Raw genomic sequence first — 27,181 nt, forward strand, 5'->3', positions numbered from 1 at the left:
TTCTTATTAATTTAAATTCTTATTCAATTTTAAATTTAAATTCTTATTCAATTTTAAATTTAAATTCTTATTAAATTTCCACCACACACACACATCCCCCCCCCCCCCCCCCACCCTTCCCCAAACCACCTCCAACCCCATCCCCAAACCACCTCCAACCTCCATCCCCACCCCTCCAACCCCACCACCCACCCCCACCCCCATCCCAACCACCTCCAACCCCCACCCCACCACCCCAACCCCATCCCCAAACCACCTCCAACCCCCATCCCCAACCCACCTCCAACCCCCACCCCAAACCACCTCCAACCCCAACCCCCAACCCACCTCCAACCCCCATCCCCAAACCACCTCCAACCCCCATCCCCAAACCACCTCCACCCCCACCCCACACCACCTCCAACCCCCACCCCAACCACCTCCAACCCCCAACCACCTCCAACCCCATCCCCAAACCACCTCCAACCCCCATCCCCAAACCACCTCCAACCCCCATCCCCCAACCACCTCCAACCCCCATCCCCAAACCACCTCCAACCCCCCATCCCCAAACCACCTCCAACCCCCATCCCCAAACCATCTCCAACCCCCATCCCCAAACCACCTCCAACCCCCATCCCCAAACCACCTCCAACCCCCATCCCCAAACCATCTCCAACCCCCATCCCCAAACCATCTCCAACCCCCATCCCCAAATCACCTCCAACCCCAACCACCTCCAACCCCCATCCCCAAACCATCTCCAACCCCCATCCCCAAACCATCTCCAACCCCCATCCCCAGACCACCTCCAACCCCCATCCCCAAACCACCTCCAACCCAATCCCCAAATCACCTCCAACCCCAAACCACCTCCAACCCCCATCCCCAGACCACCTCCAACCCCCATCCCCAAACCACCTCCAACCCCAAACCACCTCCAACCCCCAACCCCAAACCACCTCCAACCCCATCCCCAAACCACCTCCAACCCCAAACCACCTCCAACCCCAAACCACCTCCAACCCCAAACCCCAAACCACCTCCAACCCCAGCCCCAAACCACCTCCAACCCCAGCCCCAAACCACCCCCATCCCCAAACCACCTCCAACCCCAAACCACCTCCAACCCCAAACCACCTCCAACCCCCTTCCCCAAACCACCTCCAACCCCCTTCCCCAAACCACCTCAAAACCCCTTCCCCAAACCACCTCCAACCCCAAACCACCTCCAACCCCTATCCCCAAACCACCTCCAACCCCTATCCCCAAACCATCTCCAACCCCAAACCACCTCCAACCCCCATCCCCAAACCACCTCCAACCCCCATCCCCAAACCAACTCCAACCCCCATCCCCAAACCACCTCCAACCCGCATCCCCAAACCACCTCCAACCCCCATCCCCAAACCACCTCCAACCCCCATCCCCAAACCACCTCCAACCCCCATCCCCAAACCACCTCCAACCCCCATCCCCAAACCACCTCCAACCCTCATCCCCAAACCACCTCCAACCCCCATCCCCAAACCACCTCCAACCCCAATCCCCAAACCACCTCCAACCCCAATCCCCAAACCACCTCCAACCCCCATCCCCAAACCACCTCCAACCCCAAACCAACTCCAACCCCCATCCCTAAACCACCTCCAACCCCCATCCCCAAACCACCTCCAACCCCATCCCCAAACCACCTCCAACCCCCATCCCCAAACCACCTCCAAGCCCCATCCCCAAACCACCTCCAACTCCCATCCCCAAACCACCTCCAACCCCCATCCCCAAACCACCTCCAACCCCCATCCCCAAACCACCTCCAACCCCCATCCCCAAACCACCTCCAAGCCCCATCCCCAAACCACCTCCAACTCCCATCCCCAAACCACCTCCAACCCCAACTCACCTCCAACCCCAATCGCATCCCCACCCCCACCCGAACCAAACTCACCCCAACCCCACCTCATCCCATAATAGACTGATGAACAAGGTCAGAGAATGCAGAGTCAGGGGACAAATAGTAGAGTGGATAGCTAGCTGGCTTCAGGACAGAAAGCAACGAGCAGGGGTAAAAGATGGCGGAAGGTGGGTAGAGGTGTTCCTTAAGGATCACTGTTGTTCACAATTTATGTTCACGATTTAAACTTTGGAATCAAAAACACAATTTTTAAATTTGCGGATTTGTGGCGTCAATTTTCTTTGTCTTAGACACTCCTGTGAAGCACCTTGGGATGGTTTACTACGTTAAAGGTGCTATATAAATACAAGTTGTTGTTGTTGATGACAAGGGAAGAAAGGGAAGATAGACTATGAAAGTAAACTAGCACAAAATATAAAAACAGATAGCGAGAGTTTCTATAGGTATATAAAAAGGAAAAGAGTGGCTAAAGTAAATGTTGGTCCCTTAGAGGACGAGACCAGGGAATTAGTAATGGGGAACACGGAGATGGCAGATACTCTGAACAAATATTTTGTATCAGTCTTTACGGTAGAGGACACTTAAATATTCCGACAGTGGATAGTCAAGGGGCTATAGGGGGAGGAGGAACTTAACACAATCACTAAGGAGGTGGTACTCAGTAAGATAATGGGACTAAAGGCAGATAAATCCCCTGGACCTGATGGCTTGCATCCTAGGGTCATAAGAGAAGTAGCAGCAGGGATTGTGGATGCATTGGTTGTAATTTACCTAAATTCCCTGGATTCTGGGGAGGTCCCAGCAGATTGGAAAACTGCAAATGTAACACCTCTATTTAAAAAAGGAGGCAGACAAAAAAGCAGGAAACTATAGACCAGTTAGCCTAACATCTGTGGTTGGGAAAATGTTGGAGTCCATTATTAAAGAAGTAGTAGCAGGACATTTAGAAAAGCAAAATTTGGTCAGGCAGAGTCAGCATGGATTTATGAAGGGGAGGTCATGTTTGACAAATTTGCTGGAGTTCTTTGAGGATATAACGAACAGGGTGGACAAAGGGGAACCTGTGGATGTGATGTATTTGAACTTCCAGAAGGCATTTGACAAGATGCCACATAAAAGGTTACTGCACAAGATAAAAGTTCACTGGGTTGAGGGTAATATATTAGCATGGATAGAGGATTGGCTAACTAACAGAGAACAGAGAGTCGGGATAAATGGTTCATTCTCGGGTTGGCAACCAGTAACTTGTGGGATGCCGCAGGGATCAGTGCTGGGACCCCAACTATTTACAATCTATATAAACGACTTGGAAGAAGGCACTAAGTGTAACGTAGCCAAGTTTGCTGATGATACAAAGATGGGAGGAAAAGCAATGTGTGAGGAGGACACAAAAAATCTGCAAAAGGACATAGGCAACAGGCTAAGTGAGTGAGTAAAAATTTGGCAGATGGAGCATAATGTTGGAAAGTGTGAGGTCATGCACTTTGGCAGAAAAAAAAATCAAAGAGCAAATTATTATTTAAATGAAGAAAGATTGCAAAGTGCCGCAGTACAGCGGGACCTGGGGGTACTTGTGCATGAAATGCAAAAGAATAGTATGCAGGAACAGCAAGTGATCAGGAAGGCCAATGGTATCTTGGCCTTTATTGCAAAGGGGATGGAGTATAAAAGCAGGGAAGTCTTGCTACAGTTACACAGGGTATTGGTGAGGCCACACCTGGAATACTGCGTGCAGCTTTGGTTTCCATATTTACGAAAGGATATACTTGCTTTGGAGGCAGTTCAGAGAAGGTTCATTAGGTTGATTCTGGAGATGAGAGGGTTGACTTATGAGGAAAGGTTGAGTAGGTTGGGCCTCTACACATTGGAATTCAGAAGAATGAGAGGTGATCTTATCGAAAATTATAAGATTATGAGGGAGCTTGACAAGGTGGATGCAGAGAGGATGTTTCCACTGATGGGGGAGACTAGAACTAGTGGGCATGATCTTAGAATAATGGGCCGCCCCATTTAAAACTGAGATGAGGAGGAATTTCTTCTCTCAGAGGGTTGTAAATCTGTGGAATTCGCTGCCTCAGAGAGCTGTGGAAGCTGGGACATTAAATAAATTTAAGACAGAGAGAGACAGTTTCTTCAATGATGAGGGGATAAGGGGTTATGGGGTTATGGGGAGTGGGTGGGGAAGTGGAGCTGAGTCCATGATCGGATCAGCCATGATCTTATTGAATGGCGGAGCAGGCTCGAGGGGCCGTATGGCCTACTCCTGCTCCTATTTCTTATGTTCTTATGACACCAAATTGGAGCGGGGGAGGGGGGTGGGGATAGTCAGCACTGAAGAGGACTGTAACAAATTGCAGGAGGACATTAATAAACTTGCTGAATGGGCAGATAATTGGCAAATGAATTTCAACACAAATAAATGTGAGGTAATACATTTTGGTAGGAAGAATAGGAAGGTCACTTATTGGAGGGTGCGAGTCTCAGTGGGGTAGAGGAACAAAGGGATCTCGGAGTACAAATACAAAAATCATTAAAAGTTGCGACACAGGTTAACAAGGCCATAAAAATAAGCAAACTAAGCACGAGGGTTTATTTGTAGAGGGATAGAATTGAAAAGTAGGGACATTCTGGTCATCAAATTATAAAAACGATATACAGGCACTGGAGAGGGTGCAGAGAAAATGTAACGGATGATGCCAGAAATACAAGAGTATACGTATCAGGATTGGTGCGAATGTGGAACTTGCTACCCCACCCTCAATACACCCACACCCCACCACCAACCCCCGCCTCAAATCCCCCCACCCCCAACCCAACCCCCACAACCCCCAACCCCTCCCCACCTCACCCCCAATCCAATCCCTCCACCCCCGAATGCCCCACCCCTCCCGCTCACCACCCACACACCCCACCCCAAAACACCCCCACTCAACCCAAACCCCCCCACCTCACCAACCCCCAAATCCCCCACCCACACCCCTCCCACTCCCCACTTCCAAAACACCCCCAGTCCCGTCCCCCCCACCCACCTCATCCCCAACCCGCCCACCCCAGCAAATGGGAAAAAGAGGGAGAGATTCCCTTGGGAAGCGGGGAGCAGGCAGGGAGCAGGATGGGCTTGGCTCAGGGGGGTCCCCGAGGGAGGAGAGATGACCAGGAGCCTCACCTTGCTTGCTCGGCGCCTCCGAGAAGCCGTAGCCCGGGATGGACGGACAGATGACCTCAAAGGTTTCCTCCTCGCTCAGGCCGTGATTGGCCGGGTCAGTCAGGCGAGGGATGATCTTGTAGAACTCGTAGAATGACCCTGGCCAGCCGTGGATCATCATCAGCGGCTTCGCGGCCTGGCCTGGGGGCAGGCGGGGGGGCTTCACGTGGACAAAATGGACATCAATTCCTGGGAAAAGGGGGTTAAAGGTCAACGGTCACAGCTTACAACTACAACAACAACTCGTATTTATATGGTGCCTTCAATGTAGTGCTGAGGTGGTCACGTACACGACGTGTCTGCTGAGGGAGGCCACGTGTGACTTCCAGCAGGAGTCACTGGAAAATGATCAGGAGCGGGGTTTCGGTGTCAACTTAGCGGCAAAACATGACCCTCGGGGTCCACGGGAAGCTTTCAGGGCGGGCATCAGTTGGTTTGTCCCATCAATATGGCATAAACATCAGCAATCTCTCCTGTATATCGAGACGAGTGGAACAGCCTCCGGTATAAAGACTGCGCTTGTGCAGTTAATTCAGGTTCTTATTGTTATGTCTTGAAAACTCTTATGAATGACTCAATGCGGTCTAGTATTGCACTTGAGCTGTTGTGACCTTAGTCCATTTATTGTAACTCTAGAGTGAGGCACAAGCATAGTGGGCAGCCTTTTATACTGGGCCCTGCACACCTATACAGGTGACCCTCAGGTCTCCCACTGCAGTGCCCTCTGGTGGTACACTTTATGTGACTCTACAGTTAGTATACATGGTCTACATACATGACACTTAATTGTAAGACAGCGTTTCGATGCTCAAACAACTCCCTTTGTGTGTCACTGACTTTTACAGCCGTATTTATCTCAGTAAGTTTTTTGGGGGGATCCAGCCCTATTCACTGCCATGTTCCGGTCGCCACTTTTAACGATTAACTGCCGTCAAATACTTCTCTAAACAGCTTGGGAGGGGAATTCTGTCGGGTCCCGTCTGGGGATAGTAACATCCGGGAGGCGGGACATTTAGCATCAGGCGTGGAAGTCCTGCACCGCTCGTAAAATTCGGGTTACCGCCCCCGAAAGGAAGTGGAGCACAAACTAACTAACGCACTCCATTTCCTTTCTGGGGCGGGAGAAGGACGCTACGCACAGGGTCCCGAAACTCAGGCAGAATGCCGGGCTGACTGCTCGCGCCTCACACACCGCGATCAAAGTGCCAACGGGGCGCAGAAAAACGTCGCAAGAGATTTCCTATTTCACTGGCCGCCACCTCCCCTTTACACCAGCGCAGCTTTGGGAGGTAATAGCCAATTTAAGATCCGAAGTGTTGTGTATCTGTAAAGCATGCACTCCCATGTTCTGCCACCAGGGAGCTCATCCCCCGAAGTCCCAAGAAATCCCAGCATCCCATGGGAGCACTGTATATAAGCCGGCCCCTAAGGCCTGTTCCTCACTCTGGAGTGACTGAGGTCACTGTTACTTTAACCTCCCTGTGTTATGAACACAATTGATCCCATTGAATAGTTTGAGGAGGTCACTAATAAGATAGACAAGGGAGTGTCTGTGGGTGTGATCTATATGGATTTTCAGAAGGCATTCGATGAAGTTCCACACTGAAGATTATTGGTAAGAATGAGAGTGCACAGAATTGGAGGTAGCCTCTTGACTTGGGTTGGACATTGTCGGGCGGTGGGAGACAGAGAGTGGGGATAAAGGGTCGGTACTCAGATTGACAGGATGTGACAAGTGGTGTTCCCCAGGGATCTGTTCTGGGGCCTCAACGTTTGACCATATTTATAAATGACTTGGATGAAAGTTGTATATCCAAGTGTGCAGATGGCAGTAGGAGGGACAAGAGTAAATCCGTTAGGAGCAGGGAGGTGCAAACGGATAGAAACAGATTAAATGAGTGGGCAAAACGATGGCAGATGGAGTTTAGTGTGGGCAAGTATGCGGTCAGAAACATTTTATGCTCCAACAAGCTGCTTGTTTTGTATAACCCGTGTAAAAGACTTGTGCGAGCATGTGATGCGTCGTCATACGGAGTCGGGTGTGTATTACAACAAGCTAATGTTGCGGGGAAGTTGCAACCAGTCACCTATGCTTCCGAGAGGGCCTACAGCATGATTGAGAAAGAGGCATTAGCGTGTGTGTTTGGGGTAAAGAAAATGCATCAGTACCTGTTTGGCCTCAAATTTGAGCTGGAAACCGATCACAAGCCCCTCACATCCCTGTTCGCTGAAAACAAGGGGATAAATACTAATGCCTCAGCCCGCATACAAAGGTGGGCACTCGCGCTATCAGCGTATAACTATACCATCCACCACAGGCCAGGCACCGAGAACTGTGTGGATGCTCTCAGTCAGCTACCATTGCCCACCACGGGGGTGGAAATGGCGCATCCTGCAAACTTGTTGATGGTCATGGAAGCGTTTGAAAATGATAAATCATCTGTCACGGCCTGCCAGATTAAGACTTGGACCAGCCAAGATCCTCTGCTGTCCCAAGTAAAAAACTGTGTACTGCATGGGAGCTGGGCCAGCATCCCCGTTGAAATGCAAGAGCTAATCAAGCCGTTCCAGCGGCGAAAGGACGAGCTGTCCATTCAGGCAGACTGTTAGAAACATAGAAAGATAGAAAATAGGTGCAGGAGTAGGCCATTCGGCCCTTTGAGCCTGCACCACCATTCAATGAGTTCATGGCTGAACATGCAACTTCAGTACCCCATTCCTGCTTTCTCACCATACCCCTTGATCCCCCGAGTAGTAAGGACGACATCTAACTCCTTTTTGAATATATTTAGTGAATTGGCCTCAACAACTTTCTGTGGTAGAGAATTCCACAGGTTCACCACTCTCTGGGTGAAGAAGTTTCTCCTCATCTCGGTCCTAAAAAGCTTACCCCTTATCCTTAGACTGTGACCCCTGGTTCTGGACTTCCCCAACATTGGGAACATTCTTCCTGCATCTAACCTGTCTAAACCCGTCAGAATTTTAAACGTTTCTATGAGAACCCCTCTCATTCTTCTGAACTCCAGTGAATACAAGCCCAGTTGATCAAGTCTTTCTTGCTATGTCAGTCCCGCCATCCCGGAATCAGTCTGGTGAACCTTCGCTGCACTCCCTCAATAGCAAGAATGTCCTTCCTCAAGTTAGGAGACCAAAACTGTGCGCAATACTCCAGGTGTGGCCTCACCAAGGCCCTGTACAACTGTAGCAACACCTCCCTGCCCCTGTATTCAGATCCCCTCGCTATGAAGGCCAACATGCCATTTGCTTTCTTAACCGCCTGCTGTACCTGCATGCCAACCTTCAATGACTGATGTACCATGACACCCAGGTCTCTTTGCACCTCCCCTTTTCCTAATCTGTCATCATTCAGATAATAGTCTGTCTCTCTGTTTTTACCACCAAAGTGGATAACCTCACATTTATCCACATTATACTTCATCTGTCATGCATTTTCCCACTCACCTAACCTATCCAAGTCACTCTGCAGCCTCATAGCATCCTCCTCGCAGCTCACACTGCCACCCAACTTAGTGTCATCCGCAAATTTGGAGATACTACATTTAATCCCCTCGTCTAAATCATTAATGTACAGTGTAAACAGCTGGGGCCCCAGCACAGAACCTTGTGGTACCCCACTAGTCACTGCCTGCCATTCTGAAAAGTACCCATTTACTCCTACTCTTTGCTTCCTGTCTGCCAACCAGTTCTCAATCCATGTCAGCACACTACCCCCAATCCCATGTGCTTTAACTTTGCACATTAATCTCTTGTGTGGGATCTTGTCGAAAGCCTTCTGAAAGTCCAAATACACCACATCAACTGGTTCTCCCTTGTCCACTCTACTGGAAACATCCTCAAAAAATTCCAGAAGATTTGTCAAGCATGATTTCCCTTTCACAAATCCATGCTGACTTGGACCTATCATGTCACCTCTTTCCAAATGCACTGCTATGACATCCTTAATAATTGATTCCATCATTTTACCCACTACCGATGTCAGGCTGACCGGTCTATAATTCCCTGTTTTCTCTCTCCCTCCTTTTTTAAAAAGTGGGGTTACATTGGCTACCCTCCACTCCATAGGAACTGATCCAGAGTCTATGGAATGTTGGAAAATGACTGTCAATGCATCCACTATTTCCAAGGCCACCTCCTTAAGTACTCTGGGATGCAGACCATCAGGCCCTGGGGATTTATCATCCTTCAATCCCATCAATTTCCCCAACACAATTTCCCGACTAATAAGGATTTCCCTCAGTTCCTCCTTCTTACTAGACCCTCTGACCCCTTTTATATCCGGAAGGTTGTTTGTGTCCTCCTTAGTGAATACCGAACCAAAGTACTTGTTCAATTGGTCTGCCATTTCTTTGTTCCCTGTTATGACTTCCCCTGATTCTGACTGCAGGGGACCTACGTTTGTCTTTACTAACCTTTTTCTCTTTACATATCTATAGAAACTTTTGCAATCCGTCTTAATGTTCCCTGCAAGCTTCCTCTCGTACTCTATTTTCCCTGCCCTAATCAAACCCTTTGTCCTCCTCTGCTGAGTTCTAAATTTCTCCCAGTCCCCAGGTTCGCTGCTATTTCTGGCCAATTTGTATGCCACTTCCTTGGCTTTAATACTATCCCTGATTTCCCTTGATAGTCACGGTTGAGTCACCTTCCCTTTTTTATTGTTACACCAGATAGGGATGTACAATTGTTGTAGTTCATCCATGCGGTCTCTAAATGTCAGCCATTGCCCATCCACTGTCAACCCCTTAAGTATCATTCGCCAATCTATCCTAGCCAATTCACGCCTCATACCTTCAAAGTTACCCTTCTTGAAGTTCTGGACCATGGACTCTGAATTAACTGTTTCATTCTCCATCCTAATGCAGAATTCCACCATATTATGGTCACTCTTCCCCAAGGGGCCTCGCATAACGAGATTGCTAATTAATCCTCTCTCATTACACAACACCCAGTCTAAGATGGCCTCCCCCCTAGTTGGTTCCTCGACATATTGGTCTAGAAAACTATCCCTTATGCACTCCAGGAAATCCTCCTCCACCGTATTGCTTCCAGTTTGGTTAGCCCAATCTATATGCATATTAAAGTCACCCATGATAACTGCTGCACCTTTATTGCATGCACCCCTAATTTCCTGTTTGTGCCCTCCCCAACATCACTACTACTGTTTGGAGGTCTGTACACAACTCCCCCTAATGTTTTTTGCCCTTTGGTGTTCTGCAGCTCTATCCATATCGATTCCACATCATCCAAGCTAATGTCCTTCCTAACTATTGTATTAATCTCCTCTTTAACCAGCAATGCTACTCCACCTCCTTTTCCTTTTATTCTATCCTTCCTGAATGTTGAATACCCCTGGATGTTGAGTTCACAGCCCTGATCATCCTGGAGCCACATCTCTGTAATCCCAATCACATCATATCTATTAACATCTATTTGCGCAGTTAATTCATCCACCTTATTACGGATACTACTTACAATAAGACACAAAGCCTTCAGGCTTGTTTTTTTTAACACCCTTTGTCCTTTTAGAATTATGATGTAGTGTGACCCTTTTTGTTTCTTGCCTTTGTTTACTCGGCCTTCCACTATTGCTTTTTACCTTTCTACTGTTGTAGGAGGTAGGCACCTTTAGAATATAGCAGAATACTAGGCATTAGGCACCTGCTAGATATATCAAAACTCACATAAGCTTAAAATGGACACACACATAAAATGGCTGCCCAGGCATGATGGGAAATCAGGTAGTCAAGCTGTGAACTGTTGAACGTTCAATGACCAAGCAATAACCCTGTGAGGCCCACTGTAGGAATGCCTGGGATGCGGGAAGACAGAGATAAGAAGGAAACCATCTCCTGTGAACAAGGTCATAAACCAATTAATTCCCCAGGAAGAAAGATAAGAGGGAAACCATCTCCTGTAAACAAGGTTATAAACCAATTATTTCTCCCAGATGAAAGAACTAGGGAGAGAACCTATAAAGTCATCGATCAGCCCAAGCTGACAATAACCGAACATATGGTTCCCGGGATAATAGGGGAATTCTATTGGGTTAAAAGAACCTATATGTAATCTATAATCGTTGTGATTGGCTTGTGTCCAGCCGTGATGGGCTGTGTAGCTGTAGTAAACTGTTTTGTAACTGTTGTGAAACATATAAAGGTGCATGTAACCCTTTGTTCTGTGGAGAGAAACCTGGATACGGTCCTGTGTGTTTCCTCCCCGCTGAGCGTTATTAAAGGCCGCCAGGCATTGGAACCGACTCTGAGTGTTGAGTGATTCTTCAGAGAAAACACTAACGCTAACACTACCATCTGTTTCTGACTCCATATTACTTCACCCTGTCTCGCTGCATAGGTTCCCATCCATGTGGGGTAACCGCGTAGGGCTATCAAAAAAGGGCAGGGAGACGTACATCTTGGATCTCCACAGCACACACCCAGGTATAGTAATGATGAAAGCGATAGCCAGATCCCACGTGTGGTGGCCCGGTATCGACTCTGACTTAGAGTCCTGTGTACGGCAATGCAGCATATGTGCTCAGTTGAGCAATGCGCCCAGAGAGGCACCACTAAGTTTGTGGTCCTAGCCCTCCAGACCATGGTCAACGATCTATGTCGACTATGTGGGCCCGTTTCTCAGTAAAATGTTCCTGGTGGTGGTGGATGCTTTTTCAAAATGGATTCAATGTGAAATAATGTCGGGAAGCACCACCACCGCCACCATTGAAAGCCTGAGGGCCATGTTTGCCACCCACGGCCTGCCTGACATACTGGTCAGTGACAACGGGCCATGTTTCACCAGTGCCGAATTCAAAGAATTCATGACCCGCAATGGGATCAAACATGTCACCGCGGCCCTGTTTAAACCAGCCTCCAATGGGCAGGCAGAGTGGGCAGTATAAACCATCAAACAGAGCCTTAAACGAGTCACAGAAGGCCCACTCCAAACCCGCCTGTCCCGAGTCCTGCTCAGCTACCGCATGAGACCCCACTCGCTCACAGGGGTGCCCCCGGCTGAGCTACTCATGAAAAGGAACTTAAAACCAGACTCTCGCTGGTTCACCACAACCTGCATGATCAGGTAGAGAGCAGGCGGCAGCAACAAAATGTAAACGATGGTCGCACCACTGTGTCACGGGAAATTGATCTGAATGATCCTGCGTATGTGCTAAACTATGGACATGGTCCCAAGTGGATCGCGGGCACGGTGATAGCTAAAGAAGGGAATAGGGTGTTTGTAGTCAAACTTGACAATGGATAAATTTGCAGAAAGCACCTGGACCAAACGAGGCTGCAGTTCACAGACTGCCCTGAACAACCCACAGCAGACACCACCTTTTTCGAGCCCACAACACACACCCAAAGGATCAACGACACCACCCCAGACCAGGAAATCGAACCCATCACGCCCAACAGCCCAACAAAGCTAGGCTCACCTAGCAGCCCTGCAGGGCCAACAACACGCCAGCCCAGCGAGGGCAAAGCCAACACACCAGAACAGACATTTGTACCGAGGCGGTCCACCAGGGAAAGAAAGGCTCCCGACCGCCTCACCTTGTAAATAGTTTTCACTTTGACATTGGGTAGGGGGGAGTGATGTTGTGTATTTGTAAAGCATGCACTCCCATGTTCCGCCACCAGGGAGCTCATCCCCTGAAGTCCCAAGGGATCCCAGCATCCCTTGGGAGCACTGTATATAAGCCGGCCCCCAAGGCCTGTTCCTCACTTTGGAGTGTCTTATTAAAGATTGAGGTCACTGTTACTTTAACCTCCCTGTGTGCAGTCTCATGTGTGTTCGGAAGACAATACTATAGAACATAAGAAATAGGAACAGGAGTCGGCCATACGGCCCCTCGAGCCTGCTCCACCATTCAATAAGATCATGGCTGATCTGATCATGGACTTACATCCCTGCCCACTCCCCATAACCCATTATTCCCTTATCGCTCAAAAATCTGTCTATCTCCGCCTTAAATATATTCAATGACCCAGCCTCCACAGCTCTCTGGGGCAGTGAATTCCACAGATTTACAACCCTCAGAGAAGAAATTCCTGCTCATCTCAGTTTTAAATGGGCAGCCCCTTATTCTAAGACTATGTCCTCCAGTTCTAGTCTCCCCTATCAGTGGAAACATCCCCACTGCATCCACCTTGTTGAGCCCCCTCATAATCTTATACGTTTCGATAAGATCACCTCTCAATCTTCTGAATGCCAATGAGTAGAGGTCCAACCTACTCAACCTTTCCTCATAAGTCAACCCCCCTCATCCCCGGAATGAACCGAGTGAACCTTTTCTGAACAGCCTCCAAAGCAAGTATATCCTTTCGTAAATATGGAAACCAAAACTGAACGATAACGGGGCACTGCGCACAGTGATGACATCATCATCGCCAATGGAGCGACGCCCTGTGGATTACCAGCCCGGCCACCAAACTCCCGCAGAGTTTAGCAGGAGTCGTTAGCAGGGGACGCAAAAGCCCGAATTTCTAAGCCCTCGTGTCAGCCGTAGCTCAGTGGGCAACACCCTCGCCTCTGAGTCAGAAGGGTGAGGGTTCACGTCCCACTCCAGGGACTGGAGCAGAAAATTCCAGGCTGACACTCCAGTGCACTGCTGAAGGAATGCCACACTCTCCCAGGTGCACGTTAAAAGCTCCCATGGCACTGCTTCCTGGCCAATATTTATCCCTCAATCAACATCAACAATGACAGCCGGGAGAAGGGATGATATGTTAGGCCAAATGAGGCCATATTGGTTGGACTAAAGAACAAAAAAGGGGTAATCACACTGCTCGGAGTGTGCTATCGACCCCCAGTCCGAGGGAGATAGAAGGGCAAATATGTAGGCAAATTTCTGACAAGTGAAAAAACAATAGATCAATAATAGTGGGGACTTTCAATTACCCTAATATTAACCGGGATACTGTCAGTGTAAAAGGTGCAGAGGGCACAGAATTCCTAAATTGCATTCTGGAGAACTTTTTTAGCCAATATGTAGCAAGCCCAACAAGAGGGTGGGGGGCAGTTCTGGATTTAGTTTTAGGGAATGAAGCTGGGCAGCTGGAAGGAGAATCAGTGGGAGAGCATTTTTGTGATTGTGATCATAATTCAGTTAGTTTCAGCATAATTATGGATAAGGACAAAGAAAAAACAGGAGGAAGGGTTCTAAATTGCCAATTTTACTAGGCTGAGAAGTAATTTAACAAAAGTGGACTGGAAACAGTTACTTGAAGGTCAATCAGTGGCAGAGCACTGGGAGGTACATGGAGTTCAGGGTAACCATGTTCCCACAAAGAAAAAGGGTGGAACGGCCAAATTTAGAGCCCCCTGGATGACAAGGTGCACAAGAGAAGGCAAAAAAGGGAAGCTTATATCAGATATTGTGACCTCAATACTGCAGCAAGCTTAGAAAAGTATAGAAAGTGCAGGAATGAAATTAAGAAGGAAATTAGGAAAGCAAAAAGAGGGCATGAAAAAATACTGGCAAGTAGAATTAAAGAAAACCCAAAGATGTTTTATAATTACATAAAGAGCAAGAGGATAACTAAGGAAAGAGTCGGGACCAAAATGGTGATGTGTGTGTGGAGGCGGAGGATGTGGGCAAGGTACTAAATGAATACTTTGCAGCTGTCTTCACAAAAGTAGGGGACGTGCCAACGTTGAAGTTCAGGAGGAAGAGAGTGGAATATTGGACAGAATAAACATAGTAAGAGAGGACATTTTAATGGGTTTAACATCCTTGAAAGTAGATAAATTGCCAGGACCTGATGTAATATATCCGAGACTATTAAAAGAAGCGAGGAAGGAAATAGCAGAGGCTCTGACCATCATTTTCCAACCCTCCCTGGTTACACGTATGGTGTCAGAGGATTGGAGAACTGCTAACGTTGTACCGTTGTTTAAAAAGGGAGGAAGGGATAAACCGAGTAATTACAGGCCAGTTAGGTTAACTTCAGTGGTGGGAAAATTATTGGAATCAATTCTGAGGGACAGGATAAACCTTCATTTCGAAAGACATGGATTAATCAAGGACAGTCAGCATGGATTTGTTAAGGGAAGGTCGTGTGTGGTGGATAAGGGTCGATGAGGGCAGTGTGTTTGATGTAGTTTACATGGATTTTAGCAAGGCTTTTGACAAGGTCACACATGGCAGGCTGATCAAAAAAGTAAAATCCCATGGGATCCAAGGGAGAGGGGAAAATTGGATCCAAAATTGGCTCCGTGGCAGGAAGGACATTCTTGCTATTGAGGGAGTGCAGCGAAGGTTCACCAGACTGATTCCCGGGATGGCGGGACTGACCTATCAAGAAAGACTGGATCAACTGGGCTTGTATTCACTGGAGTTCAGAAGAATGAGAGGGGACCTCATAGAAACGTTTAAAATTCTGACGGGTTTAGACAGGTTAGATGCAGGAAGAATGTTCCCAATGTTGGGGAAGTCCAGAACCAGAGGTCACAGTTTAAGGATAAGGGGTAAGCCATTTAGGACCGAGATGAGGAGAAACTTCTTCACCCAGAGAGTGGTGAACCTGTGGAATTCTCTACCACAGAAAGTTGTTGAGGCCAATTCACTAAATATATTCAAAAGGGAGTTAGATGAAGTCCTTACTACTAGGGGGATCAAGGGGTATGGCGAGAAAGCAGGAATGGGGTACTGAAGTTTCATGTTCAGCCATGAACTCATTGAATGGCGGTGCAGGCTAGAAGGGCCGAATGGCCTACTCCGGCACCTATTTTCTATGTTTCTAAGCAAAGGGTAATGGTTGATGGGTGTTTTTGTGACTGGAAGGTTGTACCCAGTGGGGTTCCGCAGGGCTTAGTGCTGGGTCCCTTGCTTTTTGTGGTATATATCAATGATTTAAACTTAAATGTTGGGGTATGATAAAGAAATTTTTAGATGTTAGAAAAATTGGCCGTGTGGTTGAGGAGGAAAGCTCCAGACAACAGGAAGATATCGATGAACTGGTCAGTTGGGCAGAAAAGTGGCAAATGGAATTCAATCCGGAAAAGTGTGAGGAGGGGCAACAAGGCAAGGGAATATACAATAAATGGGAGGATACGGAGAGGAACAGAGGGACCTTGGAGTGCATGTCCACAGATCCTTAAACATAGCAGGTCAGGTAAATAAGGTGGTTAAAAAGGCAGAAGGAATGCTTGCTTTTATTAGCATAGAATACAAGAGCAGGGAAGTTCTGCTGGAACTGCATGCAACAATAGTTGGGCCACAGTTTGTGTACTTCCTACAGTTCTGGTCACCACATTACAGAAAGGATGTGATTGCACTAGAGAGGGTGCAGAGGAGATTTACAAGGATGTTGCTAGGACTGGAAGACTTTAGCCATAAGGAGAAATTGGAGAGGTTGGGTTTGTTTTCCTTGGAACAGAGGAGGGATTTAATTGAGGTGTATAAAATTATGAGGGGCCTGGATAGATTGGATAGGAAGGATCTGTTTCCCTTGGCAGAAGGGTCAACAACCAGGGAGCATAGATTTAAAGTAATTGGTAGAAGGTTTAGAGGGGATTTGAGGGGAAACTTTTTCACCCAGAGGATGGTGGGGGTCTGGAACTCACTGCCTGAAAGGGTGGTAGAGGCAGAAACCCTCACCACATTTAAAAAATACTTGGATGTGCAGTTGAAATGCCGTAACCTACAGGGCTACAGATGTAGAGCTGGAAAGTGGGATTAGGCTGGATAGCTCTTGGTCGGCCGGTGCGGACACGATGGGCCGAATGGCCTCCTTCTGTGATGTAAATTTCTATGATTCAATGTCTTCAGTCTGCGTTAATAAAATAGCCAAAGGCACGATCGCGATTTTCCTCATACCTCGGACTCGGAGCTTGATATTCATGGCTCTATGCTTGTGGCAGAAGGCTAGACCCAACCTGTTCACTATTAGTGAAAGGGTTGCAGTGGGGGGGGGGGAGGAAAGAGAGGGACTGCTTTGTCCAAAGGATTTATGGCGATGATATCGGAGGTCGGGTGGGTAAAGTCGCTCAGGGCCCTGTTTATTTCTCCATTTCTCTCATGGGCCATTTGCCTCCGCTATTACTGGCTCTATTAATTCAAGTCGCTGGCTTCCGTGGTGGGGTTTGGTATGGAAATAATTGGGAAGCTCAGCTTCCGAAATGGAGTACGTGGACCTGGAACTTTAGTCCGATCCAACCGAGTGTGCACAAAGCAAGCCTGTGGTGAGCACTGCAATCATTGCTCCTGATTCATTTCTTGCTGAGTCAATGGTTGATGGGGTGGGGCAGCCAATGAGCAAGCAATACAACATTAGGATTAAAGACATTACAAACAGCTAGTACTAGACATTCTCAGTCGGTCAGGGAGCACCTGTGGAGAGAGAGAGAGAGACAGAGTTAAGGTTTCAGGTCGATGACCTGGCAGATTACTCAGGATCCGAGAGGCCCTTCACCACTGGTGTCACCATCTAAGGTCATAACCCTGCTGGAAGGCATCCGTCAGTTACCATCCCTTGGCCAGACTACCAACAGGCAGGACCTACCTTCGATTCTGGTTTTGAAATGTGGGAACTTGTTCAGGACCTCCTGCTGCTTCTGCCAGTCATAGTCCTTCCTCCAATAAGACACCACTTTCTTCAGGTAGGCGGAGTTAAAGCCGTAGTGGAACCGGCTGTCGTCCAATGGCGGGGTGAAGCGAGTGTTGTCAAGGCGATAGTGCAGGTCCTGAAAGGTATCGACATCAGACAGTGAAGCGTCACCTCCAGCACAGGCTTGTACACAGACTGATATCCACAGCACCCATCAAATCAACACCATATTTAAAATAACACTCCTGGTAAAGTCAACCGGAATTCAAGCAGAATATCGGCATCTTTGGAGGAGTACTAGTACCAGCTCTATTACTAGTACCATCTCTATTACTAATACTATTACCAGCTCTATAACTAGCATTATTACTGGCTGTATTACTAGTACCAGCTCTATTACTAATATTAGTACCAGCTCTATGACTAGTTCTATTACTAGTACATTACCAGCTCTATCATTATTACTAGTATCAGCTCTATTACTGGTACTATTACCATCTCTATTACTAGTACTATTACCAGCACTACTTTTAGTTCCAACTCTATTACTGACTGTGTTACCAGGACTATTACTGACTGTGTTACCAGGACTATTACTGACTGTGTTACCAGGACTATTACTGACTGTGTTACCAGGACTATTACTGACTGTGTTACCAGGACTATGAAGAGCTTTATGGCATGCTCAATTACAGGTTCTGTTCCCGATCTTGTTACCGGTCCTGTCACCGGTGTTATTACCAGTTCTGTCACCAGTCACCAGTCCCATGATTACCTGGATCATCTCCTTAGACATTTCAATTTTGAACGGGTGGATTTTCTCATCCTCCTCCTCTGCATCTACTCGCTCACTGGCCCCCCACCAGCCCTCCCCCTCTGGGATGGTCTTGGGGCTCTTGTGAAAAAACAAATAATAAAGGAGAGCTCCCACTGCTACGGTGAAGATGAGGAGGAACATGTTGCAATGACGGGATCTGGAGGGAGGAGAAACAAATATTAATGAGTGAAACACACCTTTACTGCACACTACACATCGGCTCAGAAATTCTCACAGCTGCTCTCCTGACTCAAAACACCAGGAACATCTCAGGACAATGACCAGACAGTCCCCTTCAACCTGGGACATCACACAGTCTGCCACAGGCCAGGGACATAGGGACTGACAAACTCACAGGGGTATCACAGCATCAGGTAACCTGCCCTCCAACCCTGGGTCCCGACCTCCCCCATGACCCTCACTCCCTGACCCCACAACCGTGGACCCCTGCCCCCCAACCCCCCATAACCCTCACTCTCCGACCCCCCCATAACCCTCACTCCCCGACCCCCCCATAACCCTCACTCCCCGACCCCCCCATAACCCTCACTCCCCGACACCCCCCTAACCCTCACTCCCCGACCCCACAACCGTGGACCACTGCCCCCCAACCCCCCATAACCCTCACTCTCCGACCCCCCCCAACCCTCACTCCCCGACCCCACAACCGTGGACCCCTGGCTCCCCGACCCCCCCATAACCCTCACTCCCCGACCCCCTCATAACCCTCAATCCCCGACCCCCCCCATAACCCTCACTCCCCGACCCCACAACCGTGGACCCCTGGCTCCCCGACCCCCCCATAACCCTCACTCTCCGACCCCCCCACCCTCACTCCCCGACCCCCCCATAACCCTCACTCCCCGACCCCCCCATAACCCTCACTCCCCGACCCCCCCATAACCCTCACTCCCCGACCCCCCCATAACCCTCACTCCCCGACCCCCCCATAACCCTCACTCCCCGACCCCCCCATAACCCTCACTCCCCGACCCCCCCATAACCCTCACTTCCCGACCCCCCAACCTTGGGTCCCGACCCCCCATAACCCTCACTCCCTGACCCCCCATAACCCTCACTCCCCGACCCCCCAACCCTGGATCCCGACCTCCCATAACCCTCACTCCCCGACCCCCCATAACCCTCACTCCCCGACCCCCCATAAACCTCACTCTCTGACCCCCCATTGCTCGCATCCCGACCTCCCTCCCCGCGCCTCGCTCCCCAATCTCCCCTCCGCCCCTCACTCCCCGACCATTCCCCCCATAACCCTCACTCCCCACGTCCACCCCCCTCACTTCACGACCTCCCCGCCCCTCCCCCACTGCCTCTCGCTCCCTGACATGCCCTCCCCACCTGCTCCGCCCCTCGCTCCCCAACCTCCGCCCCTCCAGCCCTCGCTCCCCAACCTGTGGGAGTGGGAGGGGAGGGCGTGTAGACTCCCTGGTCTCAGACTCATCAGATGCTGGTGATATATGTGCAGCTCCTCCAATGCAGAAATACATCGCCCGTTGTGGTACTGACCCACCCAGAACTAAAGATGCCAGCTTCCTCTCCCGATCCTGTTCTGACCTAGCCGCTTACCTCAGGCAGCACCGAGGCTTCCACAATAGGCCTCCGTGTCCCTGGATTAGCAACAGGAGGAGACCATTCAGCCCCTCGAGCCCGCTCCACCATTCAATGAGATCAGGGCTGATCTGCAACCTTACTCCATATACCCACCTTTGGCCCAAATCCCTCAATACCTTTGGTTAATAGAAAGCTAACAATCTCCAATTTAAAATTCATTGATCTAGCATCAATTATCGGTTGTGGAAGAGAGTTCCAAAATACTACCAGTGTTTCCTAATTTCACTCCTGAAAGGTCTGGCTCTAATTTTCTGACTATGTCCCCGAGTCCGAGACTCCCCAACCAGCGGGAATAGTTTCTCTATCTACCCTCTGTTCCCCTTAATACCCTGAAACCTTCGATCAGATCACCCCTTGACCTTCTAAATTCCAGGGAATACAACCCTAATTTGTGTAAAATCTCCTCGTAACTTAACCCTTGGGATTCCGGGTATCATTCTGGTGAACCCACGCTGCACTCCCTCCAAGGCCAATATATCCTTCCTGTGGTGCCCAGAACTGCTCACAGGCTCCAGGTGTGGTCTAACCAGGGCTTTGTACAGCTGCAGCATAACTTCTATCGCCTTGTATTCTAGCCCTCTCGATCATCATCATCATCATAGGCAGTCCCTCGGAATCGAGGAAGACTTGCTTGCACTCCTGAAGTGAGTCCTTTGGTGGCTGAACAGTCCAATACGAGAGCCACAGACTCTGTCACAGGTGGGACAGATAGTCACCGAGGGAAGGGGTGGGTGGGACTGGTTTGACTTCTTCATGCTTTCGGCGTTGAGATTTGAAGAGCTCAGCGCCCTCCCGGATGCACTTCCTCCACTTAGGGCGGTCTTTGGCCAGGGATTCCCAGGTGTCGGTGGGGATGTTGCACTTTATCCTTGAGGGCAACTTGTAAAGTTTCCTCTGCCCTCCTTTGGCTCGCTTGCCGTGAAGGAGCTCTGCATAGAGCACTTGCTTTGGGAGTCTCGTGTCTGGCATGTGAACTATGTGGTCTGTCCAGTGGAGCCAGCATTCCATTCGCCTTATGGATTATTTTCTGTATTTGTTTACGACAGTTTAATGATCTATGTACCGGAACCCCTAAGTCTCTTTGGACCCCCACTGTTTTCAGCCTTACACCATTTAGAAAGTATTCTGTTCTATCCTTTTCAGGTCCAAAATGGATGACCTCATATTTGGATACACTGAAATCCATTTGGCCCAGTTTTGCCCACTTACCTAATCCTTTTTTTCCATGAGATGTTTATTGCCCATCCCGAATCGCCCTCAAGGTAGTAGTGGTCAGCTGCCTTCTTGAATACACCCGAATGGTTTGCTTGGCCATTTCAGAGGGCAGTTAAGAGTCAATCACATTGTTATGGGTCTGGAGTCACATATAGGCCCAGACTGGGTACATAGAAACATAGAAAATAGGTGCAGGAGTAGCACTGGGAGAGAAGGGCGCCCCACAGGACATAGAAATATAGAAACATAGAAAATAGGTGCAGGAGTAGGCCATTCGGCCCTTCGAGCCTGCTCCACCATTCAATAAGATCATGGCTGATCATTCACCTCAGTACCCCTTTCCTGCTTTCTCTCCATACTCCTTGATCCCTTTAGCCATAAGGGTCATATCTAACTCCCTTTTGAATATATCTAACAAACTGGCCTCAACAACTTTCTGCGGTAGAGAATTCCACAGGTTCACAATTGTCTGAGTGAAGAAGTTTCTCCTCATCTCAGTCCTAAATGGCTTATCCCTTATCCTTAGGACAGCAGATTTCCAGAAGGCATTCGATAAGGTGCCACATAAGAGGTTACTGCACAAGATAAAAGTTCACGGGGTTGGGGGCAATATATTAGCGTGGCTAAAGGATTGGCTAACTGGTCACTATCTTTGGTCCACTGGGGGAAGAGCTCTACAAGAGCCATCAGGATTTAAGTAAAAAGCTTGAAAAAAGAGAGTCTGGATAAATGGTTCATTTTCCGGTTGGCAAACAGTAACTAGTAGGGTGCCGCAGGGATCGGTGCTGGGGCCTCAACTATTTACAATCTATATTAATGACTTGGATGAAGGGACCGAGTGTAATGTAGCCAAGTTTGCTGACGATACAAAGATGGGTGGGAAAGCAAATTGTGAGGACACAAAATATCTGCAAAGGGTTATAGACAGGCTAAGTGAGTGGAAAAAAATTTGGCAGATGGAGTATAATGTGGGAAAATGTGAGGTTATCCACTTTAGAATAATAGAAAAGCAAATTATAATTTAAATGGAGAAAAATTGCAAAGTGCTGCAGTACAGAGAGACCTGGGGGTCCTTGTGCATGAAACACAAAAAGAGAGTATGCAGGTACAGCAAGTAATCAGGAAGGTAAATGGAATGTTGGCCTTTATTGTAAGGGGGATAGAGTATAAAAGCAGAGAAGTCCTGCTACAACTGTACAGGGTAGCGGTGAGGCCACACCTGGAGTACTGCGTACAGTTTTGGTCTCTGTATTTAAGGAAGGATACACTTGCATTGGAGGCTGTTCAGAGAAGGTTCACTCGGTTGATTCTGCAGATGAGGGGATTGACTTATGAAGATAAGTTGAGTAGGTTGGGCCTATATACATTGGAGTTCAGAAGAATGAGAGGTGATGTTCTTGAAACATACAAGATGAGGGGGCTCGACAAGGTGGATGCAGAGAGGATATTTCCACTGATAGGGGAAACTAAAACTAGGGGACATAGTCTCAGAATAAGGGGTCGCCCATTTAAAACTGAGATGAGGAGAAATTTCTTCTCTCAGGGGGTTGTAACTCTGTGAAATTCTCTGCCCCAGAGAGCTGTAGAGGCTGGGTCATTGAATATATTTAAGACGGAGATAGATTTTTGAGCGATAAGGGAGTAAAAGGTTATGGGGAGCAGGCAGGGAAGTGGAGCTGAGTCCATGATCTTATTGAATGGCAGAGCAGGCTCGAGGGGCCTGATGGCCTACTCCTGCTCCTATTTCTTATGTTACTCCTGATCGCAGCCCCGGACGAGAGGTGGGCGTTAGTGCAGCAATGCCCCCCTCCACAAACCCATGGTCGCACAGCGAGCTGGCCCTCGGACCCCGGCCGGAGAGGTGAAGAGGTGAGACACTGGTGGACAAACATGGATCAGTCCTGCATCGACAGGAAAGGAGAGAACTGAAAAGAAGACTTGCATTTATATAACGCCTTTCACGATCACCAGACGTCTCAAAGCGCATTCCAGCCAATGAAGTGTGGTAACTGCTGTAACATGGCAGCCAACTTGCGCACAGCAAGCTCCCACAAACATCAATGTGATAATGACCAGATATTCTGGTTTTTTTAAGTTGATTGAGGGATAAATATTGGCCAGGACTCTGGGAATAACTCCCCTTCTCCTCTTCGAAACAGAGCCATGGGATCATTTACATCCACCTGAGAGAGCAGACGGGACCTCGGTTTAACGTCTCATCCGAAAGACAGCCCCTCCGACAGTGCAGCACTCCCTCAGTGTCCCCCTAGATTCTGTGCTCAAGTGGGACTTGAACCCACAACCTTCTGACTCAAGAGAGTGCTGCCCACTGAGCCACAGCTGACACTGGCAGGAAAGGAAAATAACATGGATTACAGACCGCTCCAAGGAGGTAAGTCAGCTGCATAGCAAGATGCATTAGCTCCAGCTCAATGAATGTCTGCAGTTTATAAGCTGGCTGGGGGATTACAGTCTCAAACTGCCACCATCCACACACACACAGGAAGTTGCTCTGAGCTCTGAGCTCCGAGTTCCAGGCCAGCGGAGCCCGGCCCCTGTTTCCAAAGTCCAGGCTGAGGAGGAGGCTTTGCCCAGCCCAGCCCAGCCCGGCTCCAGGCACCTCTGGTGCACCCAGCGCCTGCTCCCTCTGACCGACCACTCACTCCGCAACCTGCACAGACACAAGTGAAGGCAGCTTTCGCCTTTCCCTCAGGCACTTACATTCCCCTTTGCCGGGTGTAAACTGAAAATGCAACAGCAGCTGCCCCGCAGCAAACAGCCTCCGCTCCCTCCGGTCTTGCAGACACAGCGGAGCCTCGGCGCCAGGGAGCCTGGGCTTTGTAATCCTAGAGCCCAGAGAATTCACACACAGCGCCTCCACTGGGCTGGGAGAGCAGGGCACCCACTGGGAGAGCAGGGCACCCACTGGGCAGGGAGAGCAGGGCACCCACTGGGAGAGCAGGGCACCCACTGGGCAGGGAGAGCAGGGCACCCACTGGGAGAGCAGGGCACCCACTGGGCAGGGAGAGCAGGGCACCCACTGGGAGAGCAGGGCACCCACTGGGCTAGGAGAGCAGGGCACCCACTGGGAGAGCAGGGCACCCAATGGGAGAGCAGGGCACCCACTGGGAGAGCAGGGCACCCACTGGGCTAGGAGAGCAGGGCACCCACTGGGAGAGCAGGGCACCCAATGGGAGAGCAGGGCACCCACTGGGCAGGGAGAGCAGGGCACCCACTGGGAGAGCAGGGCACCCACTGGGCTAGGAGAGCAGGGCACCCACTGGGAGAGCAGGGCACCCACTGGGCAGGGAGAGCAGGGCACCCACTGGGAGAGCAGGGCACCCACTGGGCTAGGAGAGCAGGGCACCCACTGGGAGAGCAGGGCACCCAATGGGAGAGTAGGGCACCCACAGGGAGAGCAGGGCACTGACTGGGCAGGGAGAGCAGGGCACCCACTGGCAGGGCACCCACTGGGAGAGCAGGGCACCCACTAGGACAGTAGGGCACCCACTGGACAGGGAGAGCAGCGCACCCACAGGGAGAGCAGGGCACCAACTGGGCAGGGAGAGCAGGGCACCCACTGGGCTGGGAGAGCAGGGCACCCAATGGGAGAGTAGGGCACCCACAGGGAGAGCAGGGCACTGACTGGGCAGGGAGAGCAGGGCACCCACTGGGCAGGGACAGCCGCACAACTATAGGGGGAGCAGGACACTCACTGGGAGAGCAGGGAACCCAATGGGCAGGAGAGCATGGCACCCACTGGGAGAGCAGGGCACCTACTGGGCAGGGAGATCAGGGCACCCACAGGGAGAGCAGGTCATCCACCCACAGGGAGAGCAAGGCACCCACTAACAGGGAGAGCAGGGCACCCACCAACAGGAAGAGCAGGGCACCCAAAGGGAGAGCAGATCACACACACAGGTAGCAGGTCACCCACACACAGGGGGAGCAGTGCACCCCACTGGACAGGGAGAACAGCGCCACCACCCACAGGACTAGGAGAGCAGCGCGCCCTATAGGACAGTGTGAACAATGCCTCTCACCCACAGGACTAGGAGAGCAGCGCCTCCAACAGGACAAATAGAGCAATGTTTTCCACAGGACACGGACAGCAGTGCCCCCCACACGACAGAGAGCAGACCCCAACCCACCCACACAGGACAGGGCCCCCTACTGGACAGAGAGAGACCAGCACCCCCAACTGGACAGAGAGAGCAGGGCACCCACAGGACAGGGGGAGAAGCGCCCCCACAGGACAGGGGGAATAGGGCACCCACCCACAGGGAGAGCAGCGCCCCCCACAGGACTGGAAGAGCAGGGCCTCCACAGGACTTGGAGAGCAGCGCCCCGCATAGGACTGGGAGAGCAGGGCGCCCCACAGGACATAGAAACATAGAAACATAGAAACATAGAAACTAGGTGCAGGAGTAGGCCATTCGGCCCTTCGAGCCTGCACCGCCATTCAATAAGATCATGGCTGATCATTCACCTCAGTACCCCTGTCCTGCTTTCTCTCCATACCCCTTGATCCCTTTAGCCGTAAGTGCCATATCTAACTCCCTCTTGAATATATCCAACGAACTGGCATCAACAACTCTCTGCGGCAGGGAATTCCATAGGTTAACAACTCTCTGAGTGAAGAAGTTTCTCATCTCAGTCCTAAATGGCCTATCCCTTATCCTAAGACTATGTCCCCTGGTTCTGGACTTTCCCAACATCGGGAACATTCTTGCCACATCTAACCTGTCCAGTCCCGTCAGAATCTTACGCGTTTCTATGAGATCCCCTCTCATCCTTCTAAACTCCAGTGAATAAAGGCTTAGTTGATCCAGTCTCTCCTCATATGACAGTCCAGCCATCCCGGGAATCAGTCTGGTGAACCTTCGCTGCACTCGCTCAATAGCAAGAACGTCCTTCCTCAGATTAGGAGACCAAAACTGAACACAATATTCCAGATGAGGCCTCACCAAGGCCCTGTACAACTGCAGTAAGACCTCCCTGCTCTTATACTCAAATCCCCTAGCTATGAAGGCCAACATACCATTTGCCGCCTTCACTGCCTGCTGTACCTTCATGCCCATTTTCAGTGACTGATGAACCATGACACCCAGGTCTCGTTGCACCTCCCCTTTTCCTAATCTGCCACCATTCAGATAATATTCTGCCTTCATGTTTTTGCCCTCAAAATGGATAACCAAACATTTATCCACATTATACTGCATCTGCCATGCATTTGCCCACTCACCTAACCTGTCCAAGTCACCCTGCAGCCTCTTAGCGTCCTCCTCACAGCTCACACCGCCACCCAGTTTAGTGTCATCTGCAAATTTGGAGATATTACACTCAATTCCTTCATCTAAATCGTTAATGTATATTGTTAAGAGCTGGGGTCCCAGCACTGAACCCTGCGACACTCCACTAGTCACTGTCTGCCATTCTGAAAAGGACCCGTTTATCCCGACTCTCTGCTTCCTGTCTGCCAACCAGTTCTCTATCCACGTCAGTACATTACCCCCAATATCATGTGCTTTAATTTTGCACACCAATCTCTTGTGTGGGACCTTGTCAAAAGCCTTTTGAAAGTCCAAGTACACCACATCCACTGGTTCTCCCTTGTCCACTCTGCTCGTTACATCCTCAAAAAATTCTAGAAGATTTGTCAAGCATGATTTCCCTTTCATAAATCCATGCTGACTTGGACCGATCCAGTCACTGCTTTCCATATGCGCTGCTATTTCATCCTTAATAATTGATTCCAACATTTTCCCCACTACTGATGTCAGGCCAGCCATTCTATAATTACCCGTTTTCTCTCTCCCTCCTTTTTTAAAAAGTGGTGTTACATTAGCTACCCT

At 49.7% G+C, this 27,181-nt stretch overlaps 1 protein-coding gene across 1 annotated transcript in view; it reads right to left on the reverse strand.

The window, feature by feature from the left end:
- LOC139266969 (epoxide hydrolase 1-like) overlaps window positions 1-24,168 on the reverse strand; it is a 57,929-nt gene extending 33,761 nt beyond the window's left edge. The window contains exons 1-4 of the mRNA XM_070884610.1: window positions 24,048-24,168; window positions 18,441-18,639; window positions 17,621-17,801; window positions 5,061-5,288 (exon numbers count right to left, since the gene is read on the reverse strand). Of these exons, the coding sequence (XP_070740711.1) occupies window positions 5,061-5,288; window positions 17,621-17,801; window positions 18,441-18,623 (592 nt within the window). The 5' untranslated portion in view covers window positions 18,624-18,639; window positions 24,048-24,168. The remainder of the gene's footprint in view (window positions 1-5,060; window positions 5,289-17,620; window positions 17,802-18,440; window positions 18,640-24,047) is intronic.
- Window positions 24,169-27,181: the final 3,013 nt, after the last annotated feature.

Source organism: Pristiophorus japonicus, chromosome 7, assembly GCF_044704955.1.
Source record: "Pristiophorus japonicus isolate sPriJap1 chromosome 7, sPriJap1.hap1, whole genome shotgun sequence".
Classification (NCBI taxonomy): domain Eukaryota; kingdom Metazoa; phylum Chordata; class Chondrichthyes; family Pristiophoridae; genus Pristiophorus; species Pristiophorus japonicus.